General features: G+C 33.8%; 1 protein-coding gene across 6 annotated transcripts; it reads right to left on the bottom strand.

The window, feature by feature from the left end:
- Nucleotides 1–740: 740 nt before the first annotated feature.
- On the bottom strand, nt 741–3,655 carry LOC139843586 (uncharacterized). Of its 6 annotated transcripts, none has more exons than XM_071833699.1 (6): nt 3,525–3,655; nt 2,708–2,870; nt 2,180–2,248; nt 1,143–1,261; nt 932–1,011; nt 741–863 (listed from the first exon to the last, which is right to left on the bottom strand). In XM_071833699.1, exons 3-6 carry the CDS (start codon nt 2,204–2,206, stop codon nt 829–831), a joined length of 261 nt encoding a protein of 86 aa, XP_071689800.1. In that variant the 5' UTR covers nt 2,207–2,248; nt 2,708–2,870; nt 3,525–3,655; the 3' UTR covers nt 741–828. The 6 variants fall into 6 exon arrangements, 5 of the variants coding, with proteins under 5 accessions (XP_071689800.1, XP_071689797.1, XP_071689801.1 ...); XR_011757632.1 differs by adding an exon at nt 1,755–1,946 and having other exon boundaries at nt 780–1,011; XM_071833700.1 differs by having other exon boundaries at nt 780–1,011; nt 2,150–2,248.
- Between the last annotated feature and the right edge of the window lie 20,894 nt (nt 3,656–24,549).

Here is a 24,549-nt window from a genome sequence, read left to right as displayed (position 1 = left end):
AGATTCAACTTAACAGGCTTTGCTTATCGTGTCAGAATTATGAAATCATTTATCGAATTTGATTTAAAATAAGTCAAAATTTTCCGGATAGTCATATATATATATATATATATATATATATATATATATATATATATATATATATATATATATATTAGGACTTTTTTTAGTGGTACTAACCTTAAAAATCATTATATTGGGACCTTTTATGTGGTAATAAAGTAACATTTGCGCATATTAGGACTTTTTCCCTTGGTACCAAACTAGTATATCGTTAGATTAGGACTCTGTTTATTGGTACTAATGTACTATTTTTTTACAATAGGACTTTTATTTTTGGTCCTAACGAATTATAAATTTTTATTAGGACACTTTTATTGGTACTTATGTCATTTATTTTTACTTTTTGGGACGCCTTGTATATGTCTCAATTTAAAAAAAATGTCTCCTAATACGTATTTTAAGGACTATATTATAGGACCTGATCATTGGTTTCATGATCTTATTACCCTTTGGGACACTATTTAGTTTCTATACTTTATACGACTGCGTTAGATACAACCTCCATTGGTAGGTCCTATCAAGCACAAAGGTCCTATAAAGTGACATTATAGGACCAAATTGGGGGTCCTATAAGAGCATTTTTCTTGTAGTGTCTATTTTAGTGGAGAAACATTTCCTAAGGAAACATAAGAGTAATAAGGTGGTATTTATAAATGTTAATATATATGATATGTGCACAACCATGATCTACAAATGAAGAGACATTACCCATTGATGATCGTGTAATTAGCTTCTTCAATATAATATCGCAACAATTTAGCCTCTTCATAAAAGAATGATTACAAAGATAAGCACAACACCTAAAGATGTATATATAGTTGTCAAAATATCGATACGAAGTTAATGTTCTAATGTGAAAAAAAGTTACCTGATACACAAAAATCATTATTGATAGGCTTCCATGCATAAGCTGCTTTTCCACGATTGTTCTTGAGCAATTCTTTCAAACTAAAGACGAACAAAATTATATTTATATTTTTGGTGAATATAACAAAGTATTTGAAAATCAAAGGAGAAAAAATATAAATGGTGTGAAGTCTTAATCATCCACCAGAAAAAGGAGGGACAACAAGGGATACCGGGATGCATAACTCAACACTTGCATGACTTTGGCGCCTTTCATGAAGATTCCTGATGAAATACTTAATCCAATGCCAATTAACAATGAAGAATATGATGATTCCCAGAGCAATCCTATCTGCAAAAAGTGAAAACACAACGCGACTTATTTAAATATAGAGATCATGTATTTATTTACGTTGGGTTAAAGTCATTTGCCATAAGTCAAGTGTCGATTACAACATCAAACCGTTAATAAGATTGTGAACAATGCTTCCCGGTTCAAAAACATCTTGGGTACTTCTGATCTTTATGAATTATTACTACGTGGAAAAACTTTAGCTCGATTTGTTTCTAGGTTCACACCTGGTGTGCCCAAAAGCCATTAATATTGTGAACACCAAAAAAGATGATAAATCATTTAGTGAAATGAGAGTATTACCTAAATGTAGAGATGAGCTACAATTAAGTAATCACCTGAATTTTCTTAATAAATAAAATAAAATCTGCATTTGATTTAGTATGAAATGGATATGTTTTCATATGACCACTTTAGCAATTGATCTATCAATCTGCAGAATTTTTGGATTTGATTGAAGAAACGTACAGAATGGCAAAACTACTTTGCATACCCGTGTCTGGACAAATTAGATGCCATGACAAAGCATGTAGACTTTAATAATTGTGGCTATTTCGACCCATTTACCAATTTAACTCTCTGTGCAAATGAATTGGAACAAGTTAATAGGTCAGGCGCGCTTCGCTGCGCAATAATTAGAAAGTGGATGTTCCGATTCCATTTGTTATATGGTATCCATGTTCTACTGTTATATAAGAAAGAAAAACGCTGGCATTAAACTGTAGCAGTTACATACTCCTTAACCAAATCTATACAATAGTAGGTAGGTAAGCACACATTCACTGAAGCAATAATATCAACAAAAAAACAACAAAGAAACAACAGTCACTGCTACCTACAACCACAATTAACATATGAAGATTCACAAAATAGGTACCAACGTATTACCTGAGGTGTTAAGAATTAGAGGCAGGTTACATGGTAGTGAAGGATGCCTGCTATCATCCAGAATCTCTCCCATGGGATTTAACCGAGATTTCACCAGGTCTGCAAATAGGGAAAAAACAACAGTCAAAAACAACAATAAAAATGAATAAACGATGACGAAGATAAGAAACAAATTAAAAATATACAACCATCCAGTAATGTGCTCCCACATTCTTAAAGGCTGAACAACCACTAACTGGATCACAAATGACAGGAACAACCACAACAACATGTCTGTTGTTGGCGGAGGGCTTATTATTGGCAGCATCAACACCTCGGGTCATCCATCATCTTCCATATTGGCATTTTACAATACAAATTACCAATTAAAATAATCAATCACTAAAACCACACAAAACATATTACAACAATGTACCAGCACCAATGCCACATCAGAAAAGTCTAAACTCAAGGGACAATAAACAGATACACTAAATCCGTACAAAGCAACATAAACACAAAGACTATTAAAGATCATAAAAAAAAAAAAAAAAAAAAAAACGCAAAAGTTATACTTACGTGAACAATCAATCGCAAGAATATCAACAATATTTAATTGTCCGAACACTATGTTGCACCCGAACCTGACTGTAGTTGGTCCGATAGTAGCCGTTATCTCCTGTATGCTGCCTCACAAATAAAGTTTCTGATTCCGTAGGTTGAAGCAAGCTCCATGATACCACTGTACCTCATATACACCTTATTAATATAAGTAATAACACCAATTGACCATAAATTTAGTCTAGAAAAAATAAAGCAAATCAGATTCATATTATGCTTGAAAAACATCTTGTATGCAATATAATGATATAAACATATATATACATACATATGCAATATAATGATATAAACATACATACATATAAAGAAATATACCTGCAGCAGACTAAGTAAAAAGCTCAATATAGAACTGTTTTCATATAAAATTTTCCTTCACAACCTAAACTTATATTGATTAAAAATAAATTTTTTTTTTGGTTTTTATACCTTTATTTATACAACTGAATATACGGTCGCAAGGCACCCTAACACGATTATTATACGAAGATTATGCTTGAAACGCACTATCGTTTGCTGGATAGTGGTAAAAAAAATAGTTATATAATTGAATGAAATCAAAAGATCTACCCAATTAATCAGCTAATTGCATAATCAAACAAGATTCACATTTGAATAGTACTTTGACTTCATTAGTTAATATTATAAGGAGTATCAATTAAATGTTTAAGGTTAATCAAAAACTAAAAAAACCCTAATCTTATAAATTTAAAACCTTACCCAAATCTGCAATCAACTACAAGAATCATAAAAATATGTTTATGGTGCAGAAACAAACCTTAATTTGGAGTAAACATTCGTGCGTGACAGCGAGAGTGGACTTTGAGATTTGTAAGTAAAATTTATTGTGTAAAAGAAATCCAACTAAAATACAGAGAACGGGGTCAGAAGTGGGAATTAGAAAGAGTCATATAATTAAAAACGGAGCTGGCAAAAGGATCAGTAAAAACTAAAAAGTGGAGGTAACTATCCCGCCAATTTAAGTAGGAAATACCGAGTAATAAGAAAATTTATCATATATTTCTTAATTTACATACATATATATTATATTATATTACTATTGAAATGACCCGTGAAATTACAGGTTTGTTTAAACGAAACAGTTTAATGATATGTTTTAGGTATTAAGTGAACGTAAATACTAAAGTTATTTAGTTTAATTACCTGTGGAACCACAGATTCTGACTAAAAAATTCGTCAGCTGAACATTTTATCAAACACCTAAAATGCATATTAAACAATCCACATCCAATAATAAGAGATAATATTGGTTGTCATTTTATTGATTCAAATTTGATGTAAAGTTCAGGGACGAGGAATGAAATTTTGTCTACACTTAATATAATAATACAACAACAACAAAACCAATCTCACAAAAGTGGGGTATGGAGGAGGTAATATGTAGACAATCCCTCCCATAACCTAGAATAGAAAGAAGTCATTTCTCCACCCAAAGTGTAGCACTCCAAAAGTAAAGAAAATTATCCATCTCAATGTTCTATGAATAGAGAGATTGCTTCCAAATGGGCCTCCGACCTATAAGTTAGTTAAAAAAAGGGAAAAAAAATGTGAGACGCCATGAAAATAGTAGAATCAGATTTTCATGGGTTTTAAACATGGCTGAAGTTCAATTTAGGCTCCGAGTAACAGTCAAGTCGCCAATATATCGGCGTTTGTTGTTGACTCAATTAATATAACTATTCAGTTAATATAATTGTATTAATAATTAATACTTTTTAATCCATAAGATAATATATTTATATCATGTTATTTAAATATAATAAGAGAAAACTTTATCATTTATATTTAATATAATTATATTAAAAAAAATTATTAATATAACTGTAATATTCGTTTGTTAATATGGAAGGTGATATATTAAATACTTTGTATATAATATTATATTTGATCTAATTGTATATTTTAGTTGTATATATTTCGGTGGTCGGTGATGGTCTGGTGGTCCGGTGGTGGTTCGGTAGCTCGGTGGTGGTTCATTGGTCCGAAGATAGTTCGGTGGTTAATTGGTGTTCCAGTCGTGGTATGGTGTTTCCATGGTGGCTTTGTGGTTCGATGATGGTTCGGTGGTCTGGTGGTTCGATGGTGATTTGGTGATCTGGTGGTGGTTTGGTGGTTCGTTGATGGTTTGGTGGTCCAATGGTGGTTTGTTGGTTCGGTGGTGCTCATTGCCACTACCGCCATCACCACCATCACCACTCACCACCACTCACCACCACTACCACCACCAACCACCACCAACATCCACCAACAGCACCCATAACTAACATCCACCACCACCACTCACCACCAACATCCACCAGCACCGTCACTGTCACCGACCACTGTCATCCACCACTATATTAATCACTAATTATAATTAACAAATAATTATTAAAAAATTATTAATTTTAAAAATTCGTATGTATACTCTAGTCATTATTATTAAGTGACACTAAAGAAATACTCTTAATCAATATTAAATATAAAGAGAAAATGATAATATTTTTGCGGGAAAAAATATGTGTATGAGGTTGACATGCTAAATTATGTTACGTAGTCGTGTTGACTCGTATCTTTTAGCAAAAGAAGCTATCAATATACCAAAGTGTGTGTATTTGGGACCTGTTATGTAGACATATTTCTTATATTTTTTGACATAATCAAAAAATTTGCTATTTAGACATGTCAAGGAATGTTATACAAATGTCTCGAAAAATATAATGTAGACGTGTTTCATATATTGGCTTTTTACGGAAGAAAAACTTTATTGTATTATATATATTGTTATACAAGAAGCTGCTAGCAAATTTCGGAGACCAAAGATGATCTAAAAAATCAAATCGAAGAAGTGGAAAGTTTTAGTTTTTTTACCTTTTTTACTCAATGTTAATGAAAAATGGTATTCTTTCATCAGTTTTAATAAAAAGTGGGAGTATCATTAATTAACGAAGTTTCAACTTAAAAGTAGAGATACTAATTTTTTATTAATATTTGGTAACGAAATTATTTAAATAGTCAAAATGAAAATGGATTATCTTTTATATTTTATAATAACTTAAAGAAAAACATTATCTTTTAATTGGATTAGCTTAAAAAAAAAAAAAAAAAAAAAAAAAAAAAACTAATGCTTATAAAATTCAAAAATTTAGTGATCCAGCGGCTAAATTTTATCTAATTTTTTTCAGAGTCCCTCCTAAACCAATCTCACTTTTAAAATCCCTTAAAATTTCCCTTCCATCGCGAGACATATGCTAAAAGGATTGCCGCTACTTCAAGAACCCTAATTCATAAGCGATTGTTTTTCTCAGTTCTTGATCGATTTTCCTAAAAACATCGTTAGAGATATAATACATGTATTTTCTCAATTGATTTTTCAATGATTGTCATTTCCCAGTCGGTTAAGTAATTGATTTTTTAATCGATTTGTTCAATCGATTGCTTAATACATTCAATCGATTACTTAATATAACCAATCTCTTCTATCGATGTCTTCAATCAAAGTTATCAATTGAATATTTGAAGACAACTTACAGTTACGCTATCTCAATCAATCTCAAATACGTGAATACATCACTTGGTCCTCTTGGACTTGACAACGTAAGTTTTTAAATTCTGATTTATTGAATTAATGCAAATTAACTAAAATATTTTGGACATGTTGTGGTTTCTTCTGGTGCCCCAATACATATGCTTTTGATACGCTTTGTAAGATGTGAAATTAGACAAAATCAAGGTTTTGATCTTGTGATTTAACATCCGAACATTTAATACTTGGCTTCAAAAAATGTATAGTGGTTGTTCTTTAAGTTAACAAATGACAAAGTTTTCTTGATACTTTCATTTACGTTAATTGAGATTAGAGGTTTTGTGATCAATTTCACCAGATTTTAAATAAAATTTGTAATTTCATTTGTTTTGTTAATTTTGCATGGTTATTTATTCAAGTTTGCATTGTCCATTTTTTTTGAATTTATAGAATGTTGCTCTTTCATGAATGAAGTTAGTTAACTGATGGTCTTGATGAATTAGTTGTAGGACCTGCTATTCTTTCTGTAGCAACTATTGAGCTGACAATAGCTTTGAAGTAGTTAAAGTGTGTTTGAAGTAGTAAGATAGGTATAGATTCAGGGTTGGTTAGGTATCTAAATGTAGTTTAATCGTTATTCTTGCAACTATTTTAACTGGTTATTCACTTCAAAAAGAAAATTAGTTTTACTGTGAGAGGTATGATCTGCTTTGATACATAATGACTATTTTAGACCCATATGATCTTTTAGAGAGGATGTAATTATCTGCTTATTGATACATGATTTTATTTAGATCATTTATCGTTAATGTGGGCTTTAATTATACTTGGCGTACCCCAAGATAAATGCTTAAACTTGGGTCTATATTGGCTTGGATGCGAATGCTACAAGGGGATGATCTGATTTTCCTCCAATGAGGTTCATGTGGGTTACTCTAGGCCAAGCACCAGTTGAGCTGTTATAGTTGTAGTATTATTTTTAACTCCTTTAGTTAATATATTATAAAGACTAGAACATAGAACACTGACAAATCTAATATAGATGGTGTACTAATGTTGTTGGAATGAAATGAGATTCATTATAAGATATTGATGGTGTTACAAAGATCTTGATTCGCAACTGTAACACACTTTTTCGTGATTATTATAAAAATTATTAATAAAATCAAAACATTATTGTGTGGCTTAAATTGTTGGTCTATGCAGGCAGCGTGTTGACAGAATATAATGTGAGGCTATATATATATATATATATATATATATATATATATATATATATATATATATATATATATATATATATATATATATATATATATATATATATATATATATAATGTTTAGAGTTTACATGGATAGATCAATAGGTTTTGAGTACAACCATTAATATCAAATAAACAAAATTACGTACAAATTTCAACCATTTTGTAATTGTTTCGTGACTATTTCATGATTTTAGTAAGTTTTGATTGATGAATACATATTTTGTTTTACTGATAAATATTGTTTTGGACTTCAAGTGTTTTCTTAAATTCAGATTGCGTTATAGAAGTGATAGAGGCTATTAGCTTATTGTAATGCTGAAAAGAATCAGGTATAAAAAGATTTCACAAGCTAATAACATTAGTGTAGTGACCCGAACTTTTCCATGTTTATATATATATATATATATATATATATATATATATATATATATATATATATATATATATATATATATATATATATATATTGAGATTGATATTTACATGACTAAATGTTTCCAACGTGTTAAGCAATCAAACTTGTTAAGACTTGATTAAATGAAATAAGTTTCATATAGACAATTGATCACCCATGTTGACCGGCGATTCACGAACGTTACAAAATTGTAAAAACTACATGTTGTGGTATATATAGACATATATATATGGTTTACATAAGATTATGATGAGTAAGTATCGCACTAAGTATATTAACAATGTGTGATATACATAAGAAATGAGATTACTAAGTTAAGAAACTCGAAATGATATATATAACGATTATCGTTATGATAACGTCTACTAAATACATATGTATCATATTAAGATATTGATACACTATATTTAACATGATAAAATAATATTTAAATATATCATTAAGTGTGTTAACAATGAACTACATATGTAAAAACAAGACTACTAACCCAAGAATTACGAAACGAGACTTATATGTAACGATTATTGTTGTAACGATATTTTAATGTATATATCATATTAAGAGATATTCATACATCATAATATCATGATAATATAATAATTTAACATCTCATTTGATATAATAAACATTGGGTTAACAACATTAATTGAGATCGTTAACTTAAAGGTTTCAAAACAACACTTACATGTAACGACTAACGAAGACTTAACGACTCCATTAGAATGTATATACATGTTGTGTTTTGATATGTATTCTTACACTTTTGAAAGACTTCAAGACACATATCAAAGTACTTCTACTTAACAAAAATGCTTACAATTACATCCTCGTTCAGTTTCATCAACAATTCTACTCGTATGCACCCGTATTCGTACTCGTACAATACACAGCTTTTAGATGTATGTACTATTAGTATATACACTCCAATGATCAGCTCTTAGCAGCTCTCAGGCTAGATCATAACTCAAAGTATGTATATTTTTGGAATCAACCTCAACCCTGTATAGCTAACTCCAACATTACTGCATATAGAGTGTCTATGATGTTTACATGAGTTGTGATCTAGAAATATTCTCCTACATATTTAGCAATTTAGAAATATTCTCCTTAGAATACGTCAAACATTCTCCTACATATTTAGCGATATCGGCTTTCATACCCGGCCACCAAAAGTGTTTCTTGAGATCTTTATACATCTTCTCCGCTCCGGGATGTATTGAATATCTGGTTTTATGTGCTTCTTTAAGTACCATTTCTCTCACATCTCCAAACCTTGGTACCCAAATTCTAGCAGCCCTATATCGGGTTCCGTCTTCCCGAATATTAAGATGTTTCTCTGATCCTTTGGGTATCTCATTCTTCAACTTTCCTTCTTTTACAACCCCCTGTTGCGCCTCCTTTATTTGAGTAGTAAGGTTAGTACCAATAATTATATTCATAGCTTTTACCCGTATAGGTTCTCTGTCCTTTCTACTCAAAGCGTCGGCTACCACATTCACCTTCCCCGGGTGGTATCGAATCTCAAAATCGTAATCATTCAACAGTTCAATCCACCTGCGTTGTCTCATATTCAGTTGCTTCTGATTAAATATATGTTGGAGACTTTTGTGGTCGGTATATATAATAATTTTGACCCCATATAAATAATTCCTCCAAGTCTTTAATGCAAAAACAACAGCACCCAATTCCAAATCGTGAGTTGTATAATTTTGCTCGTGAATCTTCAATTGTCTAGACGCATAAGCAATCACCTTCGTTCGTTGCATTAATACACAACCGAGACCTTGCTTTGATGCGTCACAATAAATCACAAAATCATCATTCCCTTCAGGCAATGACAATATAGGTGCCGTAGTTAGCTTTTTCTTCAATAACTGCAACGCCTTCTCTTGTTCATCCTTCCATTCAAATTTCTTCCCTTTATGCGTTAATGCAGTCAAGGGTTTTTCTATTTTGGAGAAATCTTGGATGAATCTTCTGTAGTAACCAGCCAATCCTAAAAATTGACGTATATGCTTTGGAGTTTTTGGGATTTCCCACTTTTCAACGGTTTCGATCTTTGCCGGGTCCACCTGGATACCTTCTTTATTCACTATGTGACCGAGGAATTGAACTTCTTCCAACCAAAATGCACACTTTGAAAACTTAGCGTACAGTTTTTCTTTCCTCAATACTTCTAGCACTTTTCTCAAATGTTCTTCGTGCTCTTGATCATTCTTTGAGTAAATAAGTATGTCATCGATGAAAATAATGACAAACTTGTCAAGATATGACCCACACACTCGGTTCATAAGGTCCATGAACACAGCTGGTGCGTTAGTCAATTCAAACGGCATAACCATAAACTCGTAATGACCATAACGCGTCCTAAAAGCAGTTTTTGGAATATCATCCTCCTTTACTCACATTTGATGATATTCAGAACGTAAATCGATTTTCAACTATTACATCAAAACTTCCTAACATTACTGGTATCAAATCAATCTTAAATATTTCGCTACCCAGTTTAATTTCTCGATTCCGGCATATATAATCTGCTGAAATTAATTTACCCTTTGCTAATTCGAGTAACAATTTACTATCCAACAACGTCAATGGACAACTTAATTTAGCACAAAAATCTCTACTCATATAGCTTCTATCCGCACCCGAATCAAATAAAACGTAAGCAGATTTATTGTCAATAAGAAACGTACCCGTAACAAGCTCCGGGTCTTCCTGTGCCTCTACCGCATTAATATTGAAAACTCTTCCGCGGCCTTGTCCATTCATGTTCTCCTGGTTCGGGAAATTTCTAATAATGCGGCCCGGTTTTCCACATTTATAACAAACTACATTGGCATAACTTGCTCCGACACTACTTGCTCTGCCATTACTCGTTCTGACACCATTTGTTCCTTTCGTTCTGTTAACCCCTGGTCCGTAGACCTCACACTTCGCCGCACTATGACCATTTCTTTTACACTTGTTGCAAAATTTGGTGCAGAACCCCGAGTGACACTTTTCACACCTTTGGCATAGCTGCTTCCTATTGTTGTTGTTGTTGCGGTTGTTATTGTTGTTGGGATGATTGTTGTAGTTGTTGTTGTTGTTGTTGTGTCGTTTGTTGTGGTTGCGATTGATGTTGCGATTGTTGGGATAGTTGTTGTTGTTTTGGTGACTCTTATCACCGTTTTCCTCCCACTTTCTTTTGACTAACTTCACGTTGGCCTCTTCGGCCGTGTGTTCTTTAATTCTTCCCTCAATTTGGTTCACTAGTTTGTGAGCCATTCTACATGCCTTTTGTATGAAGGCAGACTCGTGTGAACTTATATCTTCTTGGATTCTCTCCGGTAACCCTTTCACAAACGTGTCGATCTTCTCTTCCTCATCTTCGAACGCTCTCGGACACAATAGGCACAATTCTGTGAATCGTCTTTCGTACGAAGTAATATCGAATCCCTGTGTTCGTAACCCTCTAAGTTCTGACTTGAGCTTATTGACCTCGGTTCTGGGATGGTACTTTTTGTTCATCAAGTGCTTGAATGCTGACCACGGTAGCGCGTAAGCAGCATCTTGTCCCACTTGCTCTAGATAGGTATTCCACCATGTTAACGCAATACCTGTGAAGGTATGCGTAGCGTACTTCACTTTGTCTCCTTCAGCACACTTACTTATGGCAAACACCGATTCAACTTTCTCGGTCCACCGTTTCAATCCGATTGGTCCTTCGGTCCCATCAAATTCTGAAGGTTTGCAGGCAGTGAATTCCTTGTAGGAGCATCCTACACGATTTCTTGCGCCGTTAGCTATATTGCTAGATTCAGAGTTATTGTTGGTATGTAGCGCGGCCTGTACTGCGGCTATGTTTGAAGCAAGAAAGGCACGAAATTCCTCTTCGCTCATATTCAAGGTGTGTCAAGTAGTCGGTGCCATTTCCTTCAAAATAGTCAAATGAAATAAGTTAATCATACAGAATATTAAGAGTAGTCAATAGTATCTCGTAGCATAATATGAACTCATTTATAAAAGCTTTTTCTTCATATTAGCATTTTATAAGTTTAAATTCGGGTACTACCTACCCGTTAAGTTCATACTTAGTAGCTAATATACAATTCAACTACTACAATTCCATATGAAAAACTGATTATAATAATATATCACATACAAATATTCTTCAAACTTACAACTTCGCTATATTACATATAACATGAAATATAGTACACTATGATACAGGACAGTTTTGAAGATAAATCTAGTTAATACGCAAGTTGTTCAGCAAAGGAAATAAAGACACGTAATTCATAAGTCCAGAAACAAGTCATGCATTTTGGTTTTACTAAGACGACTTCCCATCCTTGGTCTTGTGGAAAATAACCGTTATGACCATTAGCTAGGCAGCTTGTTGTAATGTCGTTAAAAGAACGAGGGTTTCGTAATGTCCAACAGCTTCGTAATAATCTAAAAACCTTGTTTCTCACCCCAACTACTGAATCCGTCACTTGTGGGAAAGTTTTATTTAAAAGCTGCAATCCGATATTCTTTTTCTCACTTTGGTAAGAAGCGAACATCACTAACCCGTAAGCATAACATGCTTCTTTATGTTGCATGTTAGAAGCTCTTTCTAATTCATGAAATCCTATGTTGGGATATGTTGAGTCAAAATAGGTTCTTAACCCGTAGCGTAAAATTGCATTTGGGTTCCCCGCATTTAACGCTTTAAAGAAAACACCACGTAACTTAAAGTCTCCCCAATGTAATATACCCCACCTATCAAAGGAAAGCCTTTTATAAACTAAGGCATTTCTAGAAAGGCTTTCAAATGTTTGACAAGTTAATTTCGCCATAACTAAATGTGCTGATGAATTCTGACCGACTCTGGACAATATTTCCTCAATCATATCCTCTGGTAGGTCTTCTAAAATATTCGGTTGTCTACCCTTAACGTCCATTTTGTTTTTTTACTGTAAAATAGACAAGGATTAGATTCGTAATAACAAACAATACAAGCAATTTTTACATAGAACATAAAAGTACAAGCACATTACAATACATTTATTACACAACATGCTCACACCCCTCTAATCTGAATCACTGGTTTCTTCTTCTTCGGACTTGGTTCTTTTTCCTAATCTTCTAGGGATATATGATGTTCCTCTAATATGAGTCATCGTTTTCCACATTGGTTTAGAAAAACCTGGTGGTTTAGAGGTTCCTAGGTTATTGTCACGATATTGAAAATACGGGTGTTGACGGTACATATAAAGTTCATCGGGGTCGGAATCAGATTTCTCTATTTTGATGCCTTTTCCCTTATTATTTTCTTTTGCCTCATTAAATTGGGTCGGGGTAATTTCTATAACATCATCGGAATCCTCATTAGGATCCGATTCATCAGAAAATTGGTAATTTTCCCAATATTTTGCTTCCTTAGCGGAAACACCATTGACCATTATTAACTTTGGTCCATTGGTTGAGGATTTTCTTTTATTTGACCGGTTTTCTGTGGTTCCTACTATTCCCCCCTCCGAAACCTCTTCTTCTTCCGTTTCCTCTTCTTCCGGTTCCGTTTCCTCTTCTTTCGGTTCTTCGAGAACTTGTGAATCTTGCCAATATATATTCGACTCTTCGTTATTATTAGGTGAGTCAATGGGATTTGAGTCAGAGGTAGACATCTATCACACAATATCAAACATGTTAAGAGATTAATATATCACATAATATTTACATGTTAATAATATAAAGTTTCCAACAAAAATGTTAAGCAATCATTTTTAAAGAAAAACACGGTCGAAGTCCAGACTCACTAATGCATCCTAACAAACTCGATAAGACACACTAATGCAAATTTTCTAGTTCTCTAAGACCAACGCTCGGATACCAACTGAAATGTCCCGTTCATATTGATTATAAACGTTCCATATTAATTGATTTCGTTGCGAGGTTTTGACCTCTATATGAGACGTTTTTCAAAGACTGCATTCATTTTTAAAACAACCATAACCTTTATTTTATCAATAAAGGTTTTAAAAACATTACGTAGATTATCAAATAATGATAATCTAAAATATACTGTTTACACACGACCATTACATAATGGTTTACAATAGAAATATATTACATCGACATATGTTTCTTGAATGCAGTTTTTACACAATATCATACAATCATGGACTCCAAATCTTGTCCTTATTTTAGTATGCAACAACGGAAGCTCTTAGTATTCACCTGAGAATAAACATTCTTTAAACGTCAACAAAAATGTTGGTGAGTTATAGGTTTAACCTATATATATCAAATCGTAACAATAGACCACAAGATTTCATATTTCAATACACATCCCATACATAGAGATAAAAATCATTCATATGGTGAACACCTGGTAACCGACATTAACAAGATGCATATATAAGAATATCCCCATCATTCCGGGACACCCTTCGGATATGATATAAATTTTGAAGTACTAAAGCATCCGGTACTTTAGATGGGGTTTGTTAGGCTCAATAGATCTATCTTTAGTATTCGCGTCAATTAGGGTGTTTGTTCCCTAATTCTTAAATTACCAGACTTAATAAAAAGGGGCATATTCGATTTCGATAATTCAACCATAGAATGTAGTTTCACGTACTTATGTCTATTTTGTAAATCATTTATAAAACATGCATGTATTCTCATCCCAAAAATATTAGATTTTAAAAGTGGGATTATAACTCACTTTCACAGATATTTCCTTCCTCGGAAATAAGACTTGGCCACGGATCGATTCACGAACCTATACAAATATGTACATATATATCAAAGTATGATCAAAATATAATTACAACCATTTTTTATTATGTTTTAAAGATTGAGTGTATTAAGTCAGCTGTCCTCGTTAGTAACCTACAACTAGTTGTCCACAGTTAGATGTACAGAAAATAAATCGATATATATTATCTTGAATCAATCCACGACCCAGTGTATACACGTCTTAGGCTAGATCACAACTCAAAGTATATATATTTTTGGAATCAACCTCAACCCTGTATAGCTAACTCCAACATTACTGCATATACAGTGTCTATGGTTGTTCCAAATAATATATATACATGGGTCGATATGATATGTCAAAACATTTGCATACGTGTCTATGGTATCCCAAGATTATATAATATATTAGAATACATGTATAATACAATATAAGTTAGCTAGGATATGATTTTTATAAATTTGTTAAACATTTCCCGTAGCTAAAAAGATAAAAAAATATCCAATCTTGTTTTACCCATAACTTCTTCATTTTAAATCCGTTTTGAGTGAATCAAATTGCTATGGTTTCATATTGAACTCTAATTTAAGAATCCAAACAGAAAAAGTATAGGTTTATAGTCAGAAATTAAAGTTACAAGTCAATTACTAAAGAGGTAGTCATTTCTGTCGAAAGAACGACATCTTGATGACCATTTTGAAAAACATACTTTCACTTTGAGTTTAACCAAGATTTTTGGATATAGTTTCATGTTCATATGAAAAATCATTTTCCCAGAAGAACAACTTTTAAATCAAAGTTTATCATAGTTTTTAATTATCCAAACCAAAACAGCCCCCGGTTTCACTACGACGGCGTATATCCGATTTTATGTTGTTCATCGTGTTTCCAGGTTTTAAATCATTAAGTTAGCATATCATATAGATATAGAGCATGTGTTTAGTTGATTTTAAAAGTCAAGTTAGAAGGATTAACTTTTGTTTGCGAACAAGTTTAGAATTAACTAAACTATGTTCTAGTGATTACAAGTTTAAACCTTCGAATAAGATAACTTTATTTGTATGAATTGAATGATGTTATGAACATCATTACTACCTCAAGTTTTCTGGATAAAACTACAGGAAATGAGAAAAATAGATCTAGCTTCAAAGGATCCTTGGATGGCTTGAAAGTTCTTGAAGCAGAATCATGACACGAAAACAGTTCAAGAAAGATTTTCACTCGCAATAAGATTGTTATAGTTGTAGAAATTGAATCAAAGTTTGAATATGAATATTACCTTGAATTAGAAAGATAACCTACTGTAAATAACAAAGGTTCCTTGATCTTAGATGATTACTTGGAATGGATTAGAAAGCTTGGAAGTAGACTTGCAAACTTGGAAGTATTCTTGATTTTTATGAAACTATACTTATGGAATTTATGAAGAACACTTAAAACTTGAAGACGGAACTTGAGAGAGATCAATTAGATGAAGAAAATTGAAGAATGAAAGTGTTTGTAGGTGTTTTTGGTCGTTGTTATATGGATTAGATATAAAGGATATGTAATTTTGTTTTCATGTAAATAAGTCATGAATGATTACTAATATTTTTGTAATTTTATGAGATATTTCATGCTAGTTGCCAAATGATGGTTCCCATATGTGTTAGGTGACTCAAATGGGCTGCTAAGAGCTGATCATTGGAGTGTATATACCAATAGTACATACATCTAAAAGTTGTGTATTGTACGAGTACGAATACGGGTGCATACGAGTAGAATTGTTGATGAAACTGAACGAGGATGTAATTGTAAGCATTTTTATTAAGTAGAAATAATTTGATATGTGTCTTGAAGTCTTTAAAAAGTGTAAGAATACATATCAAAACACAACATGTATATACATTCTAATGGAGTCGTTAAGTCTTCGTTAGTCGTTACATGTAAGTGTTGTTTTGAAACCTTTAAGTTAACGATCTCAATTAATGTTGTTAACCCAATGTTTATTATATCAAATGAGATGTTAAATTATTATATTATCATGATATTATGATGTATGAATATCTCTTAATATGATATATACATTAAAATATCGTTACAACGATAATCGTTACATATAAGTCTCGTTTCGTAATTCTTGAATTAGTAGTCTTGTTTTTACATATGTAGTTCATTGTTAACACACTTAATGATATATTTAAATATAATTTTACCATGTTAAATATAGTGTTTCAATATCTTAATATGATACATATATATTTAGTAGACGTTATCATAATGATAATCGTTATATATATCATTTCGAGTTTCTTAACTTAGTAATCTCATTTCTTATGTATATCACACATTGTTAATATATTTAGTGAGATACTTACTCATCATAATCTTATGTAAACCATATATATATGTCTATATATACCACAACATGTAGTTTTTACAATTTTGTAACGTTCGTGAATCGCCGGTCAACTTGGGTGATCAATTGTCTAAATGAAACTTATTTCATTTAATCAAGTCTTAACAAGTTTGATTGCTTAACATGTTGGAAACATTTAGTCATGTAAATATCAATCTCAATTAATATATATAAACATGGAAAAGTTCGGGTCACTACACCGGATGCTTTAGTACTTCGAAATTTATATCATATCCGAAGGGTGTCCCGGAATGATGGGGATATTCTTATATATGTATCTTGTTAATGTTGGTTACCAGGTGTTCACCATATGAATGATTTTTATCTCTATGTATGAGATGTGTATTGAAATATGAAATCTTGTGGTCTATTGTTATGATTTGATATATATAGGTTAAACCTATAACTCACCACCATTTTTGTTGACGTTTAAAGTATGTTTATTCTCAGGTGAATACTAAGAGCTTCCGCTGTTGCATACTAAAATAAGGACAAGATTTGGAGTCCATGTTTGTATGATATTGTGTAAAAACTGCATTCAAGAAACATATGTCGATGTAATATATTTCTATTGTAAACCATTATATAATGGTCGTGTGTAAACAGTATATTTTAGATTATCATTATTTGATAATCTGCGTAATGTTTTTAAAACCTTTATTGATAAAATAAAGGTTATGTTTGTTTTAAAAATGAATGCAGTCTTTGAAAAACGTCTCATATAGAGGTCAAAACCTCGCAACGAAATTAATTAATATGGAACGTTTATAATCAATATGAACGGGACATTTCAATTGGTATCCGAGCGTTGGTCTTAGAGAACCAGAAAATTTGCATTAGTGTGTCTTATCGAGTTTGTTAGGATGCATTAGTGAGTCTGGACTTCGACCGTGTTTTCTTTAAAAATGATTACTTAACATTTTTGTTGGAAACTATATATTATTAACATGTAAATATTATGTGATATATTAATCTCTTAACATGTTTGATATTGTGTGATAGATGTCTACCTCTAGCACAAATCTCATTGACTCACCTAATAATAACGAAGAGTCGAATATATATTGGCAAGATTCACAAGTTCCCGAAGAACCGGAAGAAGAGAAAACGGAACCGGAAGAAGAGGAACCGGAAGAAGAGGAACCGGAAGAAAAAGAGGTTCCGGAGGGAGGAATAGTAGGAACCACAGAAAACCGGTCAAATAAAAGAAAATCCTCAACCAATGGACCAAAGTTAATAATGGTCAATGGTGTTTCCGCTAAGGAAGCAAAATATTGGGAAAATTACCAATTTTCCAATGAATCGAATCCTGATGAGGATTCCGATGATGTTATATAAATTACCCCGACCCAATTTAATAAGGCAAAAGAAAATAATAAGGGAAAAGGCATCAAAATAGAGAAATCTGATTCCGATCCCGATGAACTTTATATGTACTGTCAACACCCGTATTTTCAATATCGTGACAATAACCCGGGAACCTCTAAACCACCAGGTTTTTCTAAACCAATGTGTAAAACGACGACTCGTATTAGAGGAACATCATATATCCCTAGAAGATTAGGAAAAAGAACCAAGTCCGAAGAAGAAGAAACCAGTGATTCAGATTAGAGGGGTGTGAGCATGTTGTGTAATAAATGTATTGTAATGTGCTTGTACTTTTATGTTCTATGTAAAAATTGCTAGAATTGTTTGTTATTACGAATCTAATCCTTGTCTATTTTACAGTAAAAAAATAAAATGGACGTTAAGGGTAGACAACCGAATATTTTAGAAGACCTACCAGAGGATATGATTGAGGAAATATTGTCTAGAGTCGGTCAGAATTCATCAGCACATTTAGTTATGGCGAAATTAACTTGTCAAACATTTGAAAGACTTTCTAGAAATGCCTTAGTTTATAAAAGGCTTTCCTTTGATAGGTGGTGTATATTACATTGGGGAGACTTTAAGTTACGTGGTGTTTTCTTTAAAGCGTTAAATGCGGGGAACCCAAATGCAATTTTACGCTACGGGTTAAGAACCTATTTTGACTCAACATATCCCAACATAGGATTTCGTGAATTAGAAAGAGCTTCTAACATGCAACATAAAGAAGCATGTTATGCTTACGGGTTAGTGATGTTCGCTTCTTACCAAAGTGATAAAAAGAACATCGGATTGCAGCTTTTAAATAAAACTTTCCACAAGTGACGGATTCAGTAGTTGGGGTGAGAAACAAGGTTTTTAGATTATTACGGTGCTGTTGGACATTACGAAACCCTCGTCCTTTTGACGACATTACAACATGCTGCCTAGCTAATGGTCATAACGGTTATTTTCCACAAGACCAAGGATGGGAAGTCATCTTAGTAAAACCAGAATGCATGACTTGTTTCTGGACTTATAAATTACGTGTCTTTATTTCCTTTGCTGAACAACTTGCGTATTAACTAGATTTATTTTCAAAACTGTCCTGTATCATAGTGTACTATATTTCATGTTATATGTAATATAGCGAAGTTGTAAGTTTGAAGAATATTTGTATGTGATATATTATTATAATCAGTTTTTCATATGGAATTGTAGTAGTTGAATTGTATATTAGCTACTAAGTATGAACTTAACGGGTAGGTAGTACCCGAATTTAAAATTATAAAATGCTAATATGAAGAAAAAGCTTTTATATATGAGTTCATATTATGCTACGAGATACTATTGACTACTCTTAATATTCTGTATGATTAAATTGTTTCATTTGACTATTTTGAAGGAAATGGCAACGACTACTCGACACACCTTGAATATGAGCGAAGAGGAATTTCGTGCCTTTCTTGCTTCAAACATAGCCGCAGTACAGGCCGCGCTACATACCAACAATAACTCTGAATCTAGCAATACAGCTAACGGCGCAAGAAATCGTGTAGGATGCTCCTACAAGGAATTCACTGCCTGCAAACCTTCAGAATTTGATGGGACTGAAGGACCAATCGGATTAAAACGGTGGACCGAGAAAGTTGAATCTGTGTTTGCCATAAGTAAGTGTGCTGAAGGAGACAAAGTGAAGTACGCTACGCATACCTTCACAGGTATTGCGTTAACATGGTGGAATACCTATCTAGAGCAAGTGGGACAAGATGCTGCTTACGCGCTACCGTGGTCAGCATTCAAGCACTTGATGAATGAGAAGTACCGTCCCAGAACCGAGGTCAATAAGCTCAAGTCAGAACTTAGAGGGTTACGAACACAGGGATTCGATATTACTTCGTACGAAAGACGATTCACAGAATTGTGCCTATTGTGTCCGAGAGCGTTCAGAGATGAGGAAGAGAAGATCGACGCGTTTGTGAAAGGGTTACTAGAGAGAATCCAAGAAGATATAAGTTCACACGAGCCTGCCTCCATACAAAAGGCATGTAGAATGGCTCACAAACTAGTGAACCAGATTGAGGGAAGAATTAAAGAACAGGCGACCGAAGAGGCCAACGTGAAGTTAGTCAAAAGAAAGTGGGAGGAAAACGGTGATAAGAGTCACCAAAACAACAACAACTATCCCAACAATCGCAACATCAATCGCAACTACAATAAACGGCACAACAACAATAACAACAACTACAACAATCATCCCAACAACAATAACAACCGCAACAACAACAACAATCAGAAGCAGCTATGCCAAAGGTGTGAAAAGTATCACTCGGGGTTTTGCACCAAATTTTGCAACAAGTGTAAAAGAAATGGTCATAGCGCGGCGAAGTGTGAGGTCTACGGACTAGAGGTTAACAGAACGACAGGAACAAATGGTGTCGGAACGAGTAATGGCGGAGCAAGTAGTATCGGAGCAAGTTATGCCAATGTAATTTGTTATAAATGTGGAAAACCGGGCCACATTATTAGAAATTGCCCGAACCAGGAGAACACAAATGGACAAGGCCGCGGAAGAGTTTTCAATATTAATGCGGCAGAGGCACAGGAAGACCCGGAACTTGTTACGGGTACGTTTCTTATTGACAATAAATCTGCTTACGTTTTATTTGATTCGGGTGCGGATAGAAGCTATATGAGTAGAGATTTTTGTGCTAAATTAAGTTGTCCATTAACGCCGTTAGAAAGTAAATTTTTACTCGAATTCGCAAACGGTAAATTAATTTCAGCAGATTATATATGCCGGAATCGAGAAATTAAACTGGGTAGCGAAATATTTAAGATTGATTTGATACCAGTAGAGTTAGGAAGTTTTGATGTAATAGTTGGCATGGACTGGCTGACGGAGATGAAAGCAGAGATCGTATATTACAAAAATGCAATTTGCATTGTACGAGAAGAAGGAGAACCCTTAATGGTGTATGGAGAAAAGGGCAACACGAAGCTATATCTTATTAGTAATTTGAAGGCATAAAAACTAAATTACTAATAAGAAAAGGTTGCTATGTTGTTCTAGCACACGTCGAGAAAGTACAAACTGAAGAAAAGAGCATCAATGATGTTCCCGTCGCAAAAGAATTTCCCGATGTATTTCCGAAAGAATTACCGGGACTACCTCCACATCGATCTGTTGAATTTCAAATAGATCTTGTACCAGGAGCTGCACCAATAGCTCGTGCTCCTTACAGACTCGCACCCAGTGAGATGAATGGACTGCAAAGCCAACTGCAAGAACTATTAGAACGTGGTTTCATTCGACCAAGCACATCACCATGGGGAGCTCCTATTTTGTTTGTCAAGGAGAAGGATGGTACATTTAGGTTGTGTATTGACTACAGAGAGTTGAATAAAATTACCATCAAAAACCGTTATCCACTGCCGAGAATTGACGACTTATTTGATCAACTACATGGCTCGTCGGTTTATTCAAAAATTGATTTATGTTCTGGATATCATCAAATGCGAGTAAAGGAGGATGATATTCCAAAAACTGCTTTTAGGACGTGTTATGGTCATTACGAGTTTATGGTTATGCCGTTTGAATTGACTAACGCATCAGTTGTGTTCATGGACCTTATGAACCAAGTGTGTGGGCCATATCTTGACAAGTTTGTCATTGTTTTTATCGATGACATACTTATTTACTTAAAGAATGATCAAGAGCACGAAAAACATTTGAGAAAAGTGCTAGAAGTATTGAGGAAAGAAAAACTGTACGCTAAGTTTTCAAAGTGTGCATTTTGGTTGGAAGAAGTTCAATTCCTCGATCACATAGTGAACAAAGAAGGTATCCAGGTGGACCCAGCAAAGATCAAAACCGTTGAAAAGTGGGAAACCCCAAAAACTCCGAAGCATATACGTCAATTTTTAGGATTGGCTGGTTACTACAGAAGATTCATCCAAGATTTCTCTAAAATAGCAAAACCCTTGACTGCATTAACGCATAAAGGGAAGAAATTTGAATGGAAGGATGAACAAGAGAAGGCATTTCAGTTATTTAAGAAAAAGCTAACTACGGCACCTATATTGTCATTGCCTGAAGGGAATGATGATTTTGTGATTTATTGTGACGCATCAAAGCAAGGTCTCGGTTGTGTATTAATGCAACGAACGAAGGTGATTGCTTATGCGTCTAGACAATTGAAGATTCACGAGCAAAATTATACAACTCATGATTTGGAATTGGGTGCTGTTGTTTTTGCATTAAAGACTTGGAGGCATTATTTATATGGGGTCAAAAGTATTATATATACCTACCACAAAAGTCTCCAACATATATTTAATCAGAAGCAACTGAATATGAGACAATGCAGGTGGATTGAACTGTTGAATGATTATGATTTTGAGATTCGATACCACCCGGGGAAGGCGAATGTGGTAGCTGGCGCTTTGAGTAGAAAGGACGGAGAACCTATACGGGTAAAAGCTATGAATATAATTATTCGTACTAACCTTACTACTCAAATAAAGGAGGCGCAACAGGGGGTTGTAAAAGAAGGAAAGTTGAAGAATGAGATACTCAAAGGATCAGAGAAACATCTTAATATTTGGGAAGACGGAACCCGATATAGGGCTGATAGAATTTGGGTACCAAGGTTTGGAGATGTGAGAGAAATGGTACTTAAAGAAGCACATAAAACCAGATATTCAATACATCCCAGAGCGGGGAAGATGTATAAAGATCTCAAGAAACACTTTTGGTGGCCGGGTATGAAAGCCGATATTGCTAAATATGTAGGAGAATGTTTGACGCGTTCTAAGGTCAAAGCTGAACATCAGAAACCATCAGGTCTACTACAACAACCTGAAATCCCGAAATGGAAATGGGAAAACATTACCATGGATTTCATTACTAAATTGCCAAGGACTGCCAATGAGAGAAGAAGACAAAATGGAGAAGTTGGCGCGATTGTATTTGAAGGAGGTTGTCTCCAGACATGGAATACCCGTCTCTATTATCTCTGATAGGGATGGTAGATTTGTTTCAAGGTTCTGGAAGATGTTGCAACAAGCATTGGGGACTCTTCTAGACATGAGTACTGCCTATCATCCACAAACTAATGGGCAGAGCGAAAGGACGATACAAACGCTTGAAGACATGCTATGAGCATGTGTTATTGATTTCGGAAACAGTTGGGATCGACACCTACCGTTAGCAGAATTTTCCTACAACAACAGTTATCATTCTAGTATTGAGATGGCGCCGTTTGAGGCACTTTATGGTAGAAAGTGTAGGTCTCCGATTTGTTAGAATGAAGTGGGGGATAGACAGATTACGGGTCCGGAGATAATACAAGAAACTACCGAGAAAATCATCCAAATTCAACAATGATTGAAAATCGCCCAGAGTCGACAAAAGATCTACGCGGACAGTAAAAGAAAAGATATAGAGTTTGAAATTGGAGAAATGGTCATGCTTAAGGTTTTACCTTGGAAAGGCGTTGTTCGATTTGGTAAACGGGGGAAACTAAATACAAGGTACATTGGACCATTCAAGATTATAGATCGTGTCGGACCAGTAGCTTACCAACTGGAGCTACCTCAACAACTCGCGGCTGTACATAACACTTTCCACGTCTCGAATTTGAAGAAATGTTTTGCTAAAGAAGATCTCACTATTCCGTTGGACGAAATCCATATCGATGAAAAACTTCAATTCATTGAAGAACCCATCGAAATAATAGATCGTGAGGTTAAGAGACTTAAGCAAAACAAGATACCGATTGTTAAGGTTCATTGGAATGCTCGTAGAGGACCCGAGTTTACCTGGGAGCATGAAGATCAGATGAAGAAGAAATACCCGCATCTATTTAAAGAAGATTCGTCAATACCTTCAACAGCTTAAAATTTCGGGACGAAATTTATTTAACGGGTAGGTACTGTAGTGACCCGAACTTTTCCATGTTTATATATATATATATATATATATATATATTAAGATTGATATTTACATGACTAAATGTTTCCAACATGTTAAGCAATCAAACTTGTTAAGACTTGATTAAATGAAATAAGTTTCATATAGACAATTGATCACCCATGTTGACCGGCGATTCACGAACGTT

Source organism: Rutidosis leptorrhynchoides, chromosome 4 (assembly GCF_046630445.1).
Source record: "Rutidosis leptorrhynchoides isolate AG116_Rl617_1_P2 chromosome 4, CSIRO_AGI_Rlap_v1, whole genome shotgun sequence".
Taxonomy (NCBI): Eukaryota; Viridiplantae; Streptophyta; class Magnoliopsida; order Asterales; family Asteraceae; genus Rutidosis; species Rutidosis leptorrhynchoides.
This window is presented reverse-complemented; position numbering and strand designations above follow the sequence as displayed.